Raw genomic sequence first — 16825 nt, 5'->3', positions numbered from 1 at the left:
GGAGTTTCGGAGGGTATTGGTCAATACCAGCGACGGGACCGGATGCATGTCAGCAGAAACAAAAACCGCAAAACCATTCCTTAGACAGAATTAATTACCCAGTGGGAAATTATTTACAATTAAGAAAAACACAGCAGCTTATCAAAGCGAGAGACGCCGCTTTAAGCATTAACTTTGAGTCATAATTGTTTCACCAGCGCAGACACCCAGAAGGGGTGGGAATCCGCAGGTCTGCTTTATATACCGTGCTAGAGCACCTCACCTGCCACTGCGCGGAACACGGACAGGTCGGCTGCCTGTTTGATTTCACCGTAGTGAATATTAAACCAGAACAAGTGGCACTGTCTGAGCCGCACCGTACAGCGCAAGGGCGGAGCCTGAAAAGTGTGTAAAGTTGGTCGTGATGAAAAATTAAAAATATTTACTGGTAGGCAAGACGTGACCTGAAAAGTGCAAGCCAGCGACTGCAGCTCAGCGGCACATTTCCCTCCCCTCTCCTTCCCTGCCTGCCTGCTTGCTTATCTACCTATAAACCAACCAACCAGCCAGCCAGCCAGCTACCCTCACAGAAAGTGTAATTCCGTCTCGTCCGCGGCTGAAGCCCTTGCCCGGAGTTTTCTGGGTTGAGCTCCCACCCCCCTCACACACACTTCAGCTGGGAGTTCGGGAGACTCTACTCCCTGTCCGCCAGCGCAATGTGGGACGAACGGATTTGGACCCTTTTCAAACGGAACTTGCTGCACACGTTGACTTACTGGAGCGTGTTCTTCAGCTTCGGGCTCTGCATCGCCTTCCTGGGTCCCACCATCCTGGACCTACGCTGCCAGACACAGTCAACCCTGCAGGAGATCACCTGGGTCTTCTTTTCGCAGCAGTTCTGTCTGCTGATCGGCAGCTCCGTCGGCGGCGTCTTCAAGCAAACGTGAGTGTTTCCTTAAAACAGCGCTGGTATTTGCAGCTAATGTACTACTAGTAGCAGCAGACGTAGTCATTAACGGCTTCAAAGACGTGCGCCATTTAACCTTGTTTGGGCAGTCGCCCAGTGCATTTGTATTTACTACAACATTTTCCGCGATTAACCTGTTCTGAGCTATAGTCGGCGTGAAAAACTCAGATTGTTATGAAGGAGATTACGGCATCCGAAAGAATAGCAAAGGTTCGGGAAACCCCTTCATAAATAACTCAAATGTATAATGCATAACGTTGTGACAACATGCATTCATAAAATAACATTCATAAAAACCCTTTTTTTTTGCGAGTTAATATTACAGTATGTTATCGGTTATTCAGACGCTGCAAAGCTACAGCAGGCCACCCACTCAAAATAATCGATCTTGAATGAATGTGAAATCTATTTACACTTTTGAAGACCCTTACTATGTCAACGTTTAACACCAGAACTACAAAGTGAGATGAATTCCACACGTTAATTTACACCGCGATTGACCGAGGGAAAACAACCCCGTTTATTCAGCTTGATGCTACCCTTCTGTGCCTGTCCTGTTTGCGAACAACCTACTTTTGTTGGATGCTGAAATGAAATAAGGGGGGATCATTAATATCGTGAGCTTTACCACTTCAACAGATTTGTTTTAAAAATGCGCTTGTTAGATATTTTAGATCCTTTTTTAAAAAAAGGGAAATTAATTCTGTATAATAATGCTGTAGGACCGCGATAAGAACCACGACGCAGTCTTTTTCGCTGGAGTGTTCATCGCGAGCTATGAGCGTTTCGCTATTGGGCTCCGAGAGCCGGGGGCGCCTCGCACTGCGCTCTTATTTTCTTCCTTCCAACACTTGACCAGGAGTGCTGTGCTTTAAGTGGCTCACCAAAAACATATTAATTCAAGTGTGCTGACGAAGGGCATGTGTAGTTACTTCTGAAGGTTAAAGATACGGCTTTTAATACTGATAATTCGTACTGTAGCGCTGTCGGGTTCACGTGGGTATGCGCCCTCGCCGCTGCCGCCTCAGGTCGGCCCCAGTATTTTCGTGCCGGAGAAAAATTGGATATTCTTGTTGCGTCCAGTAGTTTTGTTTAACGGAATGGAAAACTCCGGGAATGGGAAAATTCACTCCGGGGAATTCAAAGTGGGAAAATCAATTGTTCCCCTGGAGAAATGCATGGTCCGGGACAAAATCTCTACGTACACGAATATGCGTTGGCATCCCTTGTAGGTCTTCCGGCCGTTTCTAGCTTGGCTGATATGCACCGACTGTGTTGTCACCACTGTGTTCGCCTCCTCAATGTAATGGTCACACGAAACATTAAGTGTACCCACTGTCCCATTTAGTCCTCTTCTGCTGCATTCTTTTCTGGAGTTTGTTATTTCCTATATTAAATTTGCTGAAACACCATGCCCTAATTCATTTGAAGTGTGTGTTTTTGTTGTTGAAATCCAGTGGCCATCATGGGTATTTTGTCGTTTTTTTTCCTACTAATACTCTACTAGTTTTTCAGAAGAAAAAAAACTTGCAGGATGTATTTTTGCATTCATTCAGAAGCCAGAAATGGCCCCAGTGCAGTAATTAAATTATAAGAGCTTAGGCTGTCATTTTTGTTTATGTATAAATCTTTTTTTTCTGCTTCTGGCATCACATGTCTGTAATGAGTTTTGTGACCCTCGTTAGGAGACACGTCCCACAAGGAAGTCCAAGAATAATATACTTTATTTTTCTTCTTCATGTGGGTACTGGTCAAACTTGAACTTTCATGGTTTCTGCCTTCATTTGTTCTGTAGAGAGGCTGGGAGATTGTTGTGGATTTAAAAAGTACTCATCCTTGTAATTTAACTGTTTTTAAACCTATGCATCAGGTTAATTCTGCACATGGGTTTAGATAAAAAAGTGCTGAATGCTTATGTAATGCTGCTTTTACTTTTGTAAGTGTAATTTACCCCTCCCCCCAAAGTGGCCTGTACAGGAATAGGATGATTATGCAGCATGTTATGATGAAAAACAAAAACTGCTCATTGGATATGTTCTGCCCTGATTAAAAATCATCAGTAAACTGTAGGCTAAACTACCGTCCCTCTACGTTGTGGAAATGCACGGAGTAGGATGCCTTTCCTGTCTGGTTTTCAGACTTGTTATTAGTTAATATTTTGAAGTGAAGTATAAAAAAGTTCACTGTTCAGATATTACTCGCCTTCCATCCATTCTAAACTAAAAAACACTTTTGGGGAAGCTCAACTAGTTCATCACGCAAATGTTCTTATTTGTTAGGAACCTTAAGGACTCGCATGTCCATTTTTTAATCGCCTGGATTAATTTCTTAATCTTATCAGTTTGGCAACGGGAGGACTGTGCTATCAGGTGGTACTACCAGTGCTTAGCCGAAAGTCTTTCCACTAGCACAATGTTACCTTTTTAAAACACTGCCCTGCTGGGCTGGGAAGAAAGGAATTACCTGCTCTCGCTTTAATGTTTTAGAACAGAGGGATAAACAGAATGATGGGTCGCAGACATGGTGAGTGCCAAACACAAGGAAACCAAAGTAGTGTCCCTGGAGGAGCTGGAACAGTCAAATTCCTGACAAACTCCTTTCCTCTTGCTGGGTTATGATTGATTTCTAAGGGACAATCTGACACGCTGAAGCAGGCTCATCCCTTCAGTAATGGCCAGACCACCCCTTTAATGGGAAGATATGTCCCTTGTGTCTTTGGAGACCTACTGGTACACCTTACATGGCTTAACCATCGGTGCCCCGTTTCCAAATATAATTGGCACTACTTGACATCTTTAAAGGGACTACTGAGAAATTGTATTTAATCCAGGAATACGTAGTAGAGACAAAATGCTAAATTCACTTTGGATCCATCATTCATGACCCAAATCCACTCCTTAAGAAAAAAATTACTTGCAAAACTCTTCAATAAACTCAATAAAACTAAGTGGAATTAGGACTGCAGCTGGAGGGCTACTCCAGTGCTGTCTAAACTTACTGTATACAGTTCCAATTACTTCTGACTCTCTCCCAAGAACTGCAGGAGCTTAGACACGGCTCCCTGCCCTCTGCACTTCACTGCTGTTATATACTCATTTGCTGATCCTGTGAATGTTCCATCATCCAATTGGCCCATCATATAAACCCCTTTGCCACCCGGGGAATATTAATTAGCCAACTGAGAGAGGTGTGTCCAATGTAACTCCTGAAGGAGAGGACTTCAGATGGCACCATCACACTGGGGTATTCCTGGAAGGAGAACAATAAAAAAAAGACCAGTAGAAATCTGCTTTTTCTCTTGCAATGCAACATGGTGATCTATGATAAAAAAATAAGGATATTTTGTTATATTTTCCCGATCTTGGTGGCTGGAATGATGTTCTGCAGATAAGGGAGTAGCAACTCAGGGCTGTATGCCAGCCTATCTATGGGGATTTCTGCTTTTGTATTGTCTTATTGTGTTTGAAACCTAGGCTGAAGTGTAAATATTATAAGGCTGGCAGTTGTCTGGAAGCCATCTGCAGACAAAGGTCATCTTTTAAGACGTCTGGAATGCAGCTCCGGAGGATCCTGCTCAGGTCATACATTTCTGCAGCAACAGCCCGTGCTGGCTCGTTAATGAGGAGCCTATCTGTGTCAAAGCTGACTTCTTTGTCTTAGTCATGTGAAATTGTGATATTTCTGCACAGCCTATTTCAGAACCGTCCCTATAGTCCAGAGCAATTGCTGGGGTGTCGTTCTACTTTCACTGCTTTGCTCAAAGTGACGGAGCTCGACAGGCTAAGCTTGGGTGAGCTTGAACCAGGGAGGGGGTGGCCTGGGGTGGCCACGCAGCAAGGCCTTTGTGAGCCGGAGCTTCACAGGGTTAAAGTCAGTGAGAGCCACATCCTATCTCCAGTGAATGGCAGCTCAGCTTCTTGCAGTGCTCATAATGAGGGCACCTTCTGTGCTGGTTTGAGGGGCGTAGTTTCAATTGAGCCCATAGAACATCTCCCCCAGGAGGAATGCTTGCACACAGAACCTAATTCCACCTGACTTCCTTCGGCACGGTCTCTATTCCCTGAGTGATCAGACAGAATTTGTCCCTATCACAGAATGACTCTTCCACTGGACCCTTTCTCCCAGACCCACCCATCCTCTCATGTCACTGACTGCTTCATCTACACGACCTTCTTGGCCTCTGGTCCTGTAACTGCCCACGATCCACGCCACCGTCTGATGCAAAGGAAGCCACAGCATCTCCAGCAAATATATATCCAGTAGCTTGGATATGTATTTGGGTTTGTGCTGCTGGAGGGTAAATAGCTTTGTTGGTGGCTCAGCAGGCACCAATGTGTCTTCACTTTTGCAATTAATAATCCAAATGATTCCCCCTCTACAGTGACAACAGGGTTTACCAACTGTACAAGGTCCCACCTTCCGGCATACAGTAGGTGTGACTACTGGCCCAAGATAAGTCATTTGTGTTACAGCTCAGAAATACCATGGAGTAGGAGACGCATAGAGCTTTAACAAAGCATTAAATACTTCTGTCATTCATGTGACATTCATTCATGACTTGGAGGGAAGTGTTTACAATTACAGAGCCCTAAACGAATACCTACAATGTAACTTATGTAAGAGCCAGTACAACAGAAGATGATGCAGTCCACCTTACCTTGACAAGGACCTGGGTTCCATGCAGGTCATGCTGGTGTAAATAAATAATAAATGTGGAGAACACAGCTGACGGTACCTTTCTTCCCCCAGGCTGTTCTGTGCCCTGTCCGCTCTCTTCGTCTCCTCCCTCCTGATCTCGGTGGTGTTCGCCATCATCCCGCTGTGCCACAATGTGCTGCTTCTGGCAGTGGCCATGGCCGTGGCCGGGCTGGCCATGGGCGTCATTGACACCATCGCCAACATCCAGCTGGTCAAGCTGTACCAGAAAGACTCCGCCATCTTCCTGCAGGTCAGCCCCCGCCCTGTCCCTGCGGAGAGCCAAGCTCCGCCAGGGGCCTCAGTATCACTGGGGCTACACCTCAGCCCTGTGGATTTTCAACAGAAACCCTAAACTCCCAATGGGTAGAAACCTCACAAACGTTTAAGTGTTACAACCCCAGCAAAGTTTCTAGTTCAAACATTAAAGGCTGAGCTAGAGCCAAAAAAATCCTTTCAATGGCTAGAATTGCACATTAAGAATTAAGTATATGTGTTCTAAACTCCACTGCTGGTTTGGCATCTGCTTACACTACCATTCCAGTGGCAGAAGCGAATTTTACCTCAAAGTGTTTGAGGCAAGTTTTTACAAGAGCAGAAAAGAGACCGTCTGCCTGCACTGTAGCATCTGTCACTTGAATGAAGAATCTAGCCTGAGCTTCCACGCCACCTGTGTTCTCATTTCTTTCAGATTCCCAGGAAGATTTGTGCACAGCCCAGTGTATTTGTCCGTGCTATCCCCAAACAGAGGGGTGACTCATGGGTTTGAGCTGATGCCTGCCTTTCCCTGCTTCGTGTTTGCGCAGGCTCTGCATTTCTTCATCGGCTTTGGTGCCCTGGTGAGCCCCCTCATTGCGGACCCCTTCCTGTCGGACACGAACTGCGTGGTGGGCAACAGCACGGAGAACAGCACGGGGATGATGCACCACCTGCGCAACGCGCTGGCCGGCACGCCCATGCACAACCTGTCCCAGTACCAGCTGCCCACCGAGGGAGAGGTGGTAACGCAGGTGTCCTACGCCTTCTGGATCATGGCGCTGATAAACGTAAGCCAGGACCCTCCCCTTGTGGTTACATCTTCAGACCCTAGTGTAAAATACTCCACATACACAACAGAATACCCGTGGGGCCTGCCTTGTAGGAAATAAACAACACCTTGGATGAGCAAAAACTGAAAGAAAATACAGGACAATGAAGAAATGGTAAAAAAATCCCAATTCTGTCTTGATCCCTCCCTCTCATACACCTAATGCAGTCATTGAATTGTCACAACATATAAGAAAAGAAGGCACTCAGACTATATTGTGCTTAATCGAAATACAGTACAAAGCTTATTAAGGGTGCCATGTATTTCACTTGCAGCCATTTATCATCGTTTCACACGTACCACAATATTCAATACTGAGACTGCTGACTCGGTAATATAAGAGGCTGAGCCCCTGGTCTTATGTGGCAGAAGGGAAAGGGAATTCACATCATTTCAAATGTGCTGGTCTGCTTCAGGAGCTGGATATGGCCCTGAGATGCAGCCACTGAGTCCGACTCCTGGGCCTGATTTGCCCAGTTTGGGAAATATCTGTCTCTTTTGCCATTGCAACACGGAGAATCAGGGCGCTGAAAAGTTAGTCAGATTTTTGCTTACCTTTCTAAAGCACTGCTATATGGCCTTGAGGATGTTACGGCAGGTGGGGCGGTCAGCGCCGCTGCCTCACAGCGCTGGGGTCCAGGGTTCACGTCGTCTCAGGTGTCTGTCTGTGTGGAGTCTGCATGCTTGGTCGGGCTCACATGGGTTTCTGCCAGGAGCTCCAGTTCCCTTCTTCCGCAGACAGGCTGATGAGGTCTGACTGACCGTGATGCGGAAGACTGTCTCGTCCAGGGGAGAGCAGATGTATTCTTTGTCCAGTCTCAATTTCACCAGCACCTTTCTGCCAATGAGGGATTGATTATTACCTTGAGGAAGTCCATAGTACTTCAACACAGGCTCCTTCCTGTGTAAATGTTTAGATACTCATGGCCCTGTAGTCAAAACATTTTAGGACTTAAATTCACAAAGTAAGTAAAGGGGATTTAAAAACCTAAATCATCTAGTATAGGGACCTTAGTGTGCAACAGAAATCGTAATAACAAAATGTTCACTTTTTTGTATTGCTGTGTTTCACTTAGGTAAGTCTCAACACATATGTTTGGATTTTAAGGCTTCATAAGTATGTCATAGTTAATTTATTACCTGTTCTTGAAAAGCAGATTTCTGTCAAGTGTTCAGCTGTTTGAGTGGACATTTGGCACTCATGGGACATTTGAATACAGAAACAGTCAGCTTTTGTACCTGAATGGGCTTGCTGTTATGACTCTTGATCTGTTTTAATGAAAACTTTGCATATGAAGTCTCGCTCTGTGCTGTGTGCATAACAGAGAGAGGAAGAGTCAGAGCTGCCTGAGGGCAAAGGATAACAAAAATAGTGGGAGGAAGGCAAAATTCAAAAATTTGAAATCCACAGAATGTCTCTTCTCTGGATTTATAATAGCTTTTTTTAAATATCTGGACTTCACTTAAATATTCCTTTAAGAAAAGGCTCAGACCTGGTCCCATTAGTATAGATGTGCGAATGTGTTTTGCATATTATTGGCACCGGAAAGTGTCTTTTAACGAGCACTGCACAGAGCTCAGGAGGCTTGCAGACAGAAACAGCAGTGCAGAATGTGTGGGTGTTGTTGACACTGAATCCTGAGCATTGCCTCAAATCACATGCCTGCTTCCCTCTGCATTGCACCAAGGAACCCCGGACAAGACTTTGATTTAAAATTCTAGAACTCCCATAAATCACTGTGCATTGGCACGCCAAGACCCTGCAGACACACATCTTCAAAAAACACACCTTCTACAGGAGTACAGAACCTGTGCAGCAGTATGCAAGCCTGTAGTGAACCGAGGGGTAAACGCAGTTTAAAAGAGCAAAGTTAAATCTGCCAGTGCAACATGCATTGTCACAACAAAAGCCAATTGTACCATATAGCAAGCAGTCCCAGATTACTCTGCAGACTTTGGTGCTGAGCTCATTTGCTGCGGAACATGCAGGACCCAGCTTGTCAATATCCTTAGAGCTGGCCTTCATTCAGCTCATAATGTGATTTAGACGTCTTCATTGTTTTCCCCTCTTAAACTGTAGCCAACACTTTAAGTTACTTAACTAAGTGCAATAAATCTATAGAACTACCTTATCCCATGTTTTGGGAATAACGTGGAATAAGGAATAAATCCAACAGTAACAGGTCATGGTGATGTAGCTTACAGTCTAGGAAATTGTGTTGCCTCATTGTATGATCTGTGATTATTAAGCTGCCTAGGATATATTTGTGAAATAAATATAGGGCCTACAAGTAATGTCCAAATCAGCATCATGCCAAGAGCTACGGACTAAAATAGCTCTAATTAACCATTTATTAATCCATTTAAAGCTTCAATAAAGTAACAGAGGGAGAAAAAGCCAGAATTCAGAGCTGCAAAATAGATAAACCCTGCCAGCAAACTGGAAGGCAGGTTTTATCTAAACATTATTTTACAAAAAAAGAAGGGGAAGGTAAATCAGTCAGGGGAGAACCTTGAGCTCCCCTCAGTAATGAAATGTTCTCATAGCAGAAAGCCTGGATTTCTAAGTGTCCTGTTGCTCACCTTCCTCTGCCAGTTGCCGGTTCCCATTGCAGTCTTTGTGCTGATGAACAGAGAAAGGCTGGTGCCCTGTTGTGCCAGCAGCAGCCCCCCACTGCTGGAGACGGATGAGCTTGCCATGGAGACACAGGGCACAGAGGGACAGACGCTAGATACCAAGGACTCCGACGCTCCAGGTAAAGCTGGACATCTCTCATTCCTGCTCTAGCACAGGCAGAAAAACAGGCATGTTAGCACCAAGATGTACTGTATAACTCTGGTCATGCTGGGAATTATGGCTGTCAGCACCTGAAGTGGATTAAAGGTTACTTTACTACCAGTTTACCACTACGAGGGAAGGCTTTTAAATTTATGCCGGCTGCTTTGTACCAGCAATAGTATCAGTAACAAGTCTGTGGTCTGGCTCATTGTTCTTGAATGGAGAGTGGGTGTGGGAGTCTGTGGTATGAACTCTCCCTGTTTTATGCAGGCCATGGTGACCTGTTCAGCTGCTGTCATAGCGAGACCCTTCAAGGGGCTCCGCTCTCTTTCTTTGGAATTCACATCCTGGGAGGGATGGTCCTCTTCATGACAGACGGTATTGTGGTAAGTGACCTTGTTATGTTCAATGCAGCCTCATGGTACTGGAGAGCAGCTTAGGTATTGAATAAACTCAGTTTGAAGTATATGAATACCTCAACACTTTTCCTTCAATTCACTTTTCTTTTAACTAGAATAGGATAGGTACCAACTTACTTAACAGTGTTGGGCTTTTAGTTGTAATATGTTTGAAGTTAAAGGTGATCTAAGGGAAATGTAGAAGGGAAAACGTCATTTTTGCACGTAGCAAACTTGCATCATTAAGGCTCCAGAACCTGTGTTACTGGACAGCTGAGCATTTGGTGTAATTAAATAATTATTTTGTTGGACAGTAGACATTTTTTGCATCCATTACATCTAGGTGGGCAATCCTGGTCCTGCAAGTTTGCATTCTAGCATGGCTCTAATGACCTAAATCAAGGCTTATTAGCTTAATTGGGCCAAACCTCCCAATTATCTCCTGTCTTTTGCTTTAAATAGATGTAGAAAACCTGCTCACACACCAGCCAGGTGTGAAATTGGACCACAGAGAGTTGCATTAAAGAATGTATTAGATTTATACTACTAAGTATCCTTGTGCTCTAAAAAACATTGTCTCTATGACACTGAATAGTGCTGTAGCTGTAGCCCTGTTTGGTCCATGTTTTCATGTGGATTCCACTCTCAACAGCACTCAAGTCAGATTTGCTTTACCTTGTCTTTCCACCAGGGGGCATATTCTGGATTTGTGTACACCTACGCAGTGGCACCACCCATGAACCTGCCACACAAGACAGCGGGGTACCTAGCCAGTGTGTTCTGGGCCGCCATCACAGTGGGCCGACTGGTGTCCATCCCCCTGTCCTACCGCTTCCAGCCTGTTCGCCTGCTTTTGCTGAACCTGGTAAGACCGAGTGCAAGCTTTGGATTGCCTGTGCATATTATATCTACAAATCAGTTACTACTTCTACTTAAATCAGTCACTACTGATCTGAACATGCCATGCATGCTATATACAATCGGTAAAATGGAACACAATTTCCATCTTGTAAATGAATGGATTAGGGATCCGCGTGAGAGCTACAGGACTGCAGCCCTTCATGCGGTTCCATGCGATTCAAATGTACTTCCCAGGCCAGCTCTTATGATTTCTGATTTCCACTGATGGATGCATGACTGGACAGAATTGTGTGTGGTGGCAGTTTGGGTTTGGCAGTGAAATTGTGTTAGAAAAGTAGACATTTTCTGACTGTACTTAATCCATCTTTTTTAAGAGCAGACGGGATATGGTTTAAGTTTCATCCATTTTTCCCGACAGGCTGGTGTGATTATCACAGTGCTCCTGCTGCTCATCTTCTTCACCAGCAGCATATTCCTCTTCATTGGTACCTGCTTACTGGGGCTGTTTCTCAGTAGCATCTTCCCCTCCATGCTGGCCTACACAGAGGACATCCTTGACTACAAAGGTACTCCCACTCTTGTTCATGTCTCAGCAAACTATCCTGGTATCTGCAGCAAATAGCAAGCAGAGATGATATTTCCATTTCTGTGCAAAATTTAATTTATCCAGAGGTTGGTCCAGCCCACTTACTCCTCTGCTTTTCCCCTTCTTGTCAGACAGAGTTATGTCTCTGATGACTGTTACCAGGATTCCTAATGGAAGCAGTACACAATAATCAGAGCATTATCGAGATTAGGGTGCGATTAGTTAGCCAGGGCTCTCTCAGCAGCAGCGTGGGTGATTGCTGTCCTGCTGATGAAAGGAACGCCTGTACTCCAATCAGCGTCACACTCCTAAATGTTCATCTGAAGATGTGCAGAGCTTCATGCATATAGTGCATGTGCACGTTCTTCTGTCCTGATGATCCCTGACTATCTTAGATCTTCTGAGACTGCCTGTGTGCGGAGCAGGTTGGCACATGGGATGGGTGATAATGATGTCACTCTCATGCAGGGTGTGCCACGACAGTCCTGGTGACCAGTGCGGGGATGGGCGAAATGGTCCTCCAAGTGCTTGTTGGATCGGTAAGTGTTCACCTATTACAGCAGAATAACAGCTTTCTAAGGATACAAATCATTCTTCCCTTCCTGACTGTTTACCTACAAGAAATGCATGAATCTCATCCAGCTGTTTCTTCCAAGTTCCCGGGCAGTCTTCTTCATAAAGGGCTGTTTTTGAAGCCATGTGCCAGCTGTACCATTTCCTAATCACACAAGAAATACCCATCGGTTTCACTTTGTCAATCCTTCATTGATTTTGAAATCCTGCATCAAAATCTCCTCTGCACAAGACTGAAGAGGCTCGTGTCTTTTAACATATCTGTGTGTGACATTTTTTATCACCGCTGGATTTCTTTGTAGAATAAGATAGAAAGGGGCTTCTTCTCAGTGCCGTCCACAGTTTCGAATCACGCAGTCCTGGATGTGAATAACTCATAGGTCAAAAGTATTGGTCACCATGCTGGTAGCTCGGGTGCTGCCATCTGCAGCCACACCTAACTGCCCCCTCCTGTCCTCTGTCTCCCAGATCATCCACAGCGAGGGCAGCTACAGTTTCATGCTGTGCGGGATGATTATCGGCTGCCTGGCCTTCTCCCTCTTCTTCGTTCTCCTGTTCTTCCACCGCATGCACAAGATCTCCCTCTCAGGTAAGGGAGCGCGAGACGATCAGACTTTTTGGTGAGTGAACGCCACAACAGCCCGTTTCCTCTCCGACACTGTTCTGATCTGATCCACAGGGCACCCAGGTAAAACGGCGATGGTGGAGGAGCCAGGAGCAGACTGTTTGAAATAGTGGAGTGAGATAACCGAGGAGTGTGTGTACCATCCACCCTGACAGCTGGAAGGCAGGAGAGAGAACAAAAGGCAACTGGAAACGTGGGAAGCCACTGGCACACCCTACACAAGGCCCACCTCCCAGGCACTGTGCATGAGGCCTAAATCCTACCTGAAACGGTCAGAGAAAGAAAGACACCCCTGTATTTCACTAATTTATTGAATATTTATTCTCTTCTTCGATTTTCATGGGCTTTCACCTTCACAAAATTTAGGGCTTCAGGATCAACGATAGTTTTGGTTATTTCTGCTACCGTTTAAAATTTTGGACTTTGAAGCCGTGGCTTGAAATATTCATTGTGCACATGATCAAAACAGAAAAACAAATGTATGGATATTATTTCATCTAGTATTATTGCGATTAAGGTACCTCATCCTGTTTTTCCGTTTGGTCTCTCAAAGTAATTTTTTGTACCAATCATCAAATGCAGATTATTTTTATATTCAAAGCAATTTTGAATGCTAAGAGGAGGATCCCTTTGGCATTCCATGAATCATAGCATTATTATGTAAAAAACTTTATAAAATATTCTTACCTGAAAAAAGCAAAAGGTAGCATTGTCGTCATTACTCTGTAGTGATAAGTAGTTTTTCTAAGCAACCCGAGTGTGCCCAGGTGATACCTGCTCTTTCACTGCACCGAGCCCTGTGTGGGAAAGAAGGAGCAACATGGTGTTAATGGTAACAGGCATGATTAGGGTCTGCTATCAGACTTGAAGCTGATAAACAGGGTATGGAAGAGGAATTAAACTTGATCTGTGTCTAGTAGTATCATGTGCTGGCCTTAGTACTGTATGTTTCAGACCAAAGTGATTGAAAAGCAGTTGTCACATTTTATTAAAAAAAACCCCAATTGATCAGCACTGTGTTCTGGTGTTTTGCACTGCTACATCACAGCCTTTGGGTCCTGAATTCACTGCACTGTGGCACCTTCTGTGTGGAGTTTGCATGGGATCTCCGTGACCATGTGGGTTTTCTCCCACAGAACTAAAGACAGGCTGTCTGAATTAGTGTTTCTAAAAAAAATGTCTGACTGTGAGCCCTGCGATGTTTAGGCATCACATTGAGGGCATAGCCCTACCTTGAACTCTTTGCCTGTTGGCTCATTACCACACTCTAATGGAGAGATCCCAGTCTTAGTGCTGTGGGTGTATCTGCAGGTTAGAGCTTCACAGGCTTAAATAGGTTTCATTATTAACAGATCTTCCCAGTTTCTAAGACTTTTAAAACTTGCAGAGGTGCCAGCCCTCCAGGGCCTGGATTGGGGATCCCTGCTCTAATCGTAAACTGGTTTCCAAAAAGTGGTGTAGAAACACAACCCCTCCAAAAGTTTTCAAACATTTCCAAAAACACAGTTTCTAATCTCTAGGGAGGAAGTGATGAAGTGTGTATCCATTGGCCTGGATTTTACTTACCACATTGACAGTGGACCTTGCTAAGTTACTGCTGATCTGGACAGGGTCTCTGCGAGGCCAGCCTCTATCAATAACACTTGGGCAACTCCCCTCTACCTCTGGGGGGAGTGAGAGGGTACCCAAACAATTAATCATACTGTTAAAGATCACTCTGACCAGATTGGCAGTGGTTTGAATAAAATGGTGCTGATGAATTACTTGGCATCTCAGTACCTCACACAAGCCAAACACACATTTATTTTTCTACTGTATGTATATAAACTACAAATTAACATTAACAGCCAGTTTTGTAGAACCTGTCATGTCAGGATCCGCCATTGTCTCAAAGGGAAGTTCAGTCTCTTGCTCAGGCCTACACAAAAGAAATCGGTCGCCACTCATGGCTCGAACTGACAATGTCCAGAAAGTAAATCTTTTCCCTTATCTTCTGTGAAGCCATCTTCATTAAACACCGCATTTAGTTTAGTCATGTAATGAGGACCTCGGAATGGAAACCAGAAGGCACCTTGGCCCTTTAGGCCTGGAGATGAGAAGTCTTGTCCACCTGTTAAACAACTAACCACAGAGGAATTCTACAGCCTGGAAGGCAACAGGCTTGCAGCACCTCATCTTCCTGCACTTCTCCTGAATCCATGAAATTGAGTCTGGAGTGGACAGAAAGGTGCTCAACTGCAGCTCTAAAACACTTCTCAACAGCCCTTCAAGCCAGATTGGATTCACTGCAGTCTAAATAACTCCATACAGTAAATCCCACCACACTCTCGCCCGCGCAGTCTTAACCTAATTAGGATCATTCCAGCCAATCAATTAAGTACAATAAGCTCTAGGGAACAGATTCATTTCTGCAAGAGCTACAAGTACTGGGAGTTTGTATCTTCCCTATCTGGTGATCCGTTTTTGCTCAGAAGTTTTTGTTCTTAAAACAATCCCCACCACTTCATTTTGTAAGAGTGCATCCAAAAGCATCTACTTCACCCCCGCCCCTCCTTTTGACACTGCTGGGTCAGCTCTTAAGGTTTTATGATTAAAATTCTGAGCAGGTCCAAAAACATAAAAATAAAAACACATGCACTGTGAAAATGAGAGACGGATCTTGACGGACAAACATTCTGAGAAAGAATGCACTGCCTTCCTTCGCCTGTATTGAGTATACAGTGATTGTAAATGAAGATGTGTAGAATCTGCTGCTCCCACCTCCAGCCCCCATCTTCATATACACACTCTTCCCAACCCTCTGATTGTGCACCAGCTCCCTGTAGCTGCTTAATGCAAAGGTCACAAGATGGGCACAACACTGCCTTCCTGCCTGGGCTTCCTTCCATTGTTTCACTGTGTGGTTTTCCTTTTAACCCTAACGGAGCCCTTCTCCTTCTTTCTACCCCCCCAAACACAACACACACACACACCCACTCGAGCTGCAGCTGCTCACAGCAGGTGCCAGCCTGCCCACGCTCTGCGCACCTGAGGGCCGGTGGGTCTCTCACCCGATCACACTCACACCGGGCATCGACTTCCTTCCCAGACCGGCTCGGCGCCACCACATCCAGCCCCCTGGTACTCGAAGCGTTAAAACCAAACGAAGCCCAGTGCATACTAGGGCCGACCACACAAGGCGGAATAACGAGGAGTGCCTGGGAAAGAAAAGTGAAACGGACCTCCCTGGTGTTTCTACAGCCTTGAGAGTCTGTGTTCAGGCTCCCGCTAGTTAAGGCCACGGTGATCAGCAGAGGCCTGTAGGGGTGATTTATGGCACCTGGGCTACAGTTCAGCTGGAGCAGTTTAACGGTTTTTCATGCCGCACAGCACAGGTGTTTCCATTGTGCTTTTGCCATTGTTTAAAGCCTCTATCTGCCGTGGCCTCAGTTAATCACTGAGGATCAGAAACGGTATAAAGGAGGTGACAAAATTCTGCTCACATCTGTGCATAGGGTTGATTACTGGTAACAAATCAATCCCAAAATCTTGGGGATGTTTTTTTTTTTTAAGGATCCCAAATGAACTAGCAGGAAAAAAAAAAACAAGCTGCAGGTTTCAGTCAGGCCCGTGGAAGAACCTTCAGCAGAAACCACCTTCATTCCATCCATTTTAGCACTGTAGCTGTGGTCGCTGTGCATCGAGAGAATAACCAAACACAAGTTCCACTTACTTTTCTGTACTTCAGAAAACAAAGTGTGCCCTGTCATGCGTTTCGTGGTTAAACGTTTTTTTTTTCCCTACAGATGGATTCACAGTATAAGTCTTACAAGCAGGTGACTTTTTGGTCAATCTCACTGTACTGTATTTCACAGTATACGCAGATTTTTTCTTTGTTTTTTTTGGATGCTACAGCATTAACACATCTGGGGGATGCTTTAATTCTAAACTGAACCTTTTTCAATGCTTTAAGATCCTTCTTTCTGCAGTTTTGCAGGAGATTTTTGTGACATTCGTTTGAGGATAACCCCCCTGTGCCGGTGAGTACTTACTCCCCAGCTCTGTCAAAGCCCCTTCAATACCCAGCTAGCTGTCAGACGTTTGCCTCTTTGCACTGTAAAAGTCTTAGTTTGCACGTTCAGGAACCCAAATTAATGCTGATTAATTCTCCTATACCACTTTCAGTTGAACAGCTTGGTACACATTTTTTGGATAAGGGTCTACAGCAGCTCATTCCCGAAATCAGGTTTGTCTTTGTATAGGACATGATCACTTCCAGGCATCTGCCAAAGCAAC

General features: G+C 44.9%; 1 protein-coding gene across 1 annotated transcript; it reads left to right on the top strand.

Moving 5' to 3' along the window:
• The first annotated feature begins 256 nt into the window (after positions 1 to 256).
• mfsd4aa (major facilitator superfamily domain containing 4Aa) lies at positions 257 to 13561 on the top strand. Its single transcript, XM_006628540.3, has 10 exons — positions 257 to 922; positions 5696 to 5894; positions 6448 to 6687; positions 9325 to 9484; positions 9778 to 9893; positions 10597 to 10770; positions 11185 to 11332; positions 11821 to 11891; positions 12394 to 12514; positions 12605 to 13561. The coding sequence occupies exons 1-10, from the start codon at positions 696 to 698 to the stop codon at positions 12658 to 12660; spliced, it is 1512 nt and encodes a 503-aa protein (XP_006628603.1). The 5' UTR covers positions 257 to 695; the 3' UTR covers positions 12661 to 13561.
• Positions 13562 to 16825: the final 3264 nt, after the last annotated feature.

The sequence above is a fragment of the Lepisosteus oculatus genome, chromosome 5, assembly GCF_040954835.1.
Source record: "Lepisosteus oculatus isolate fLepOcu1 chromosome 5, fLepOcu1.hap2, whole genome shotgun sequence".
In the NCBI taxonomy this organism is placed as follows: Eukaryota; Metazoa; Chordata; class Actinopteri; order Semionotiformes; family Lepisosteidae; genus Lepisosteus; species Lepisosteus oculatus.
This window is presented reverse-complemented; position numbering and strand designations above follow the sequence as displayed.

Excerpts from the sequence above, each read along its gene's own strand:
- mfsd4aa (XM_006628540.3), top strand. The coding sequence starts at position 696 with ATGTGGGACGAACGGATTTGGACCCTTTTCAAACGGAACTTGCTGCAC. Across the intron at positions 923-5,695 it reads GGCGGCGTCTTCAAGCAAAC|GCTGTTCTGTGCCCTGTCCG; the intron begins GTGAGTGTTTCC and ends TTCTTCCCCCAG. Across the intron at positions 6,688-9,324 it reads GGATCATGGCGCTGATAAAC|TTGCCGGTTCCCATTGCAGT; the intron begins GTAAGCCAGGAC and ends TTCCTCTGCCAG.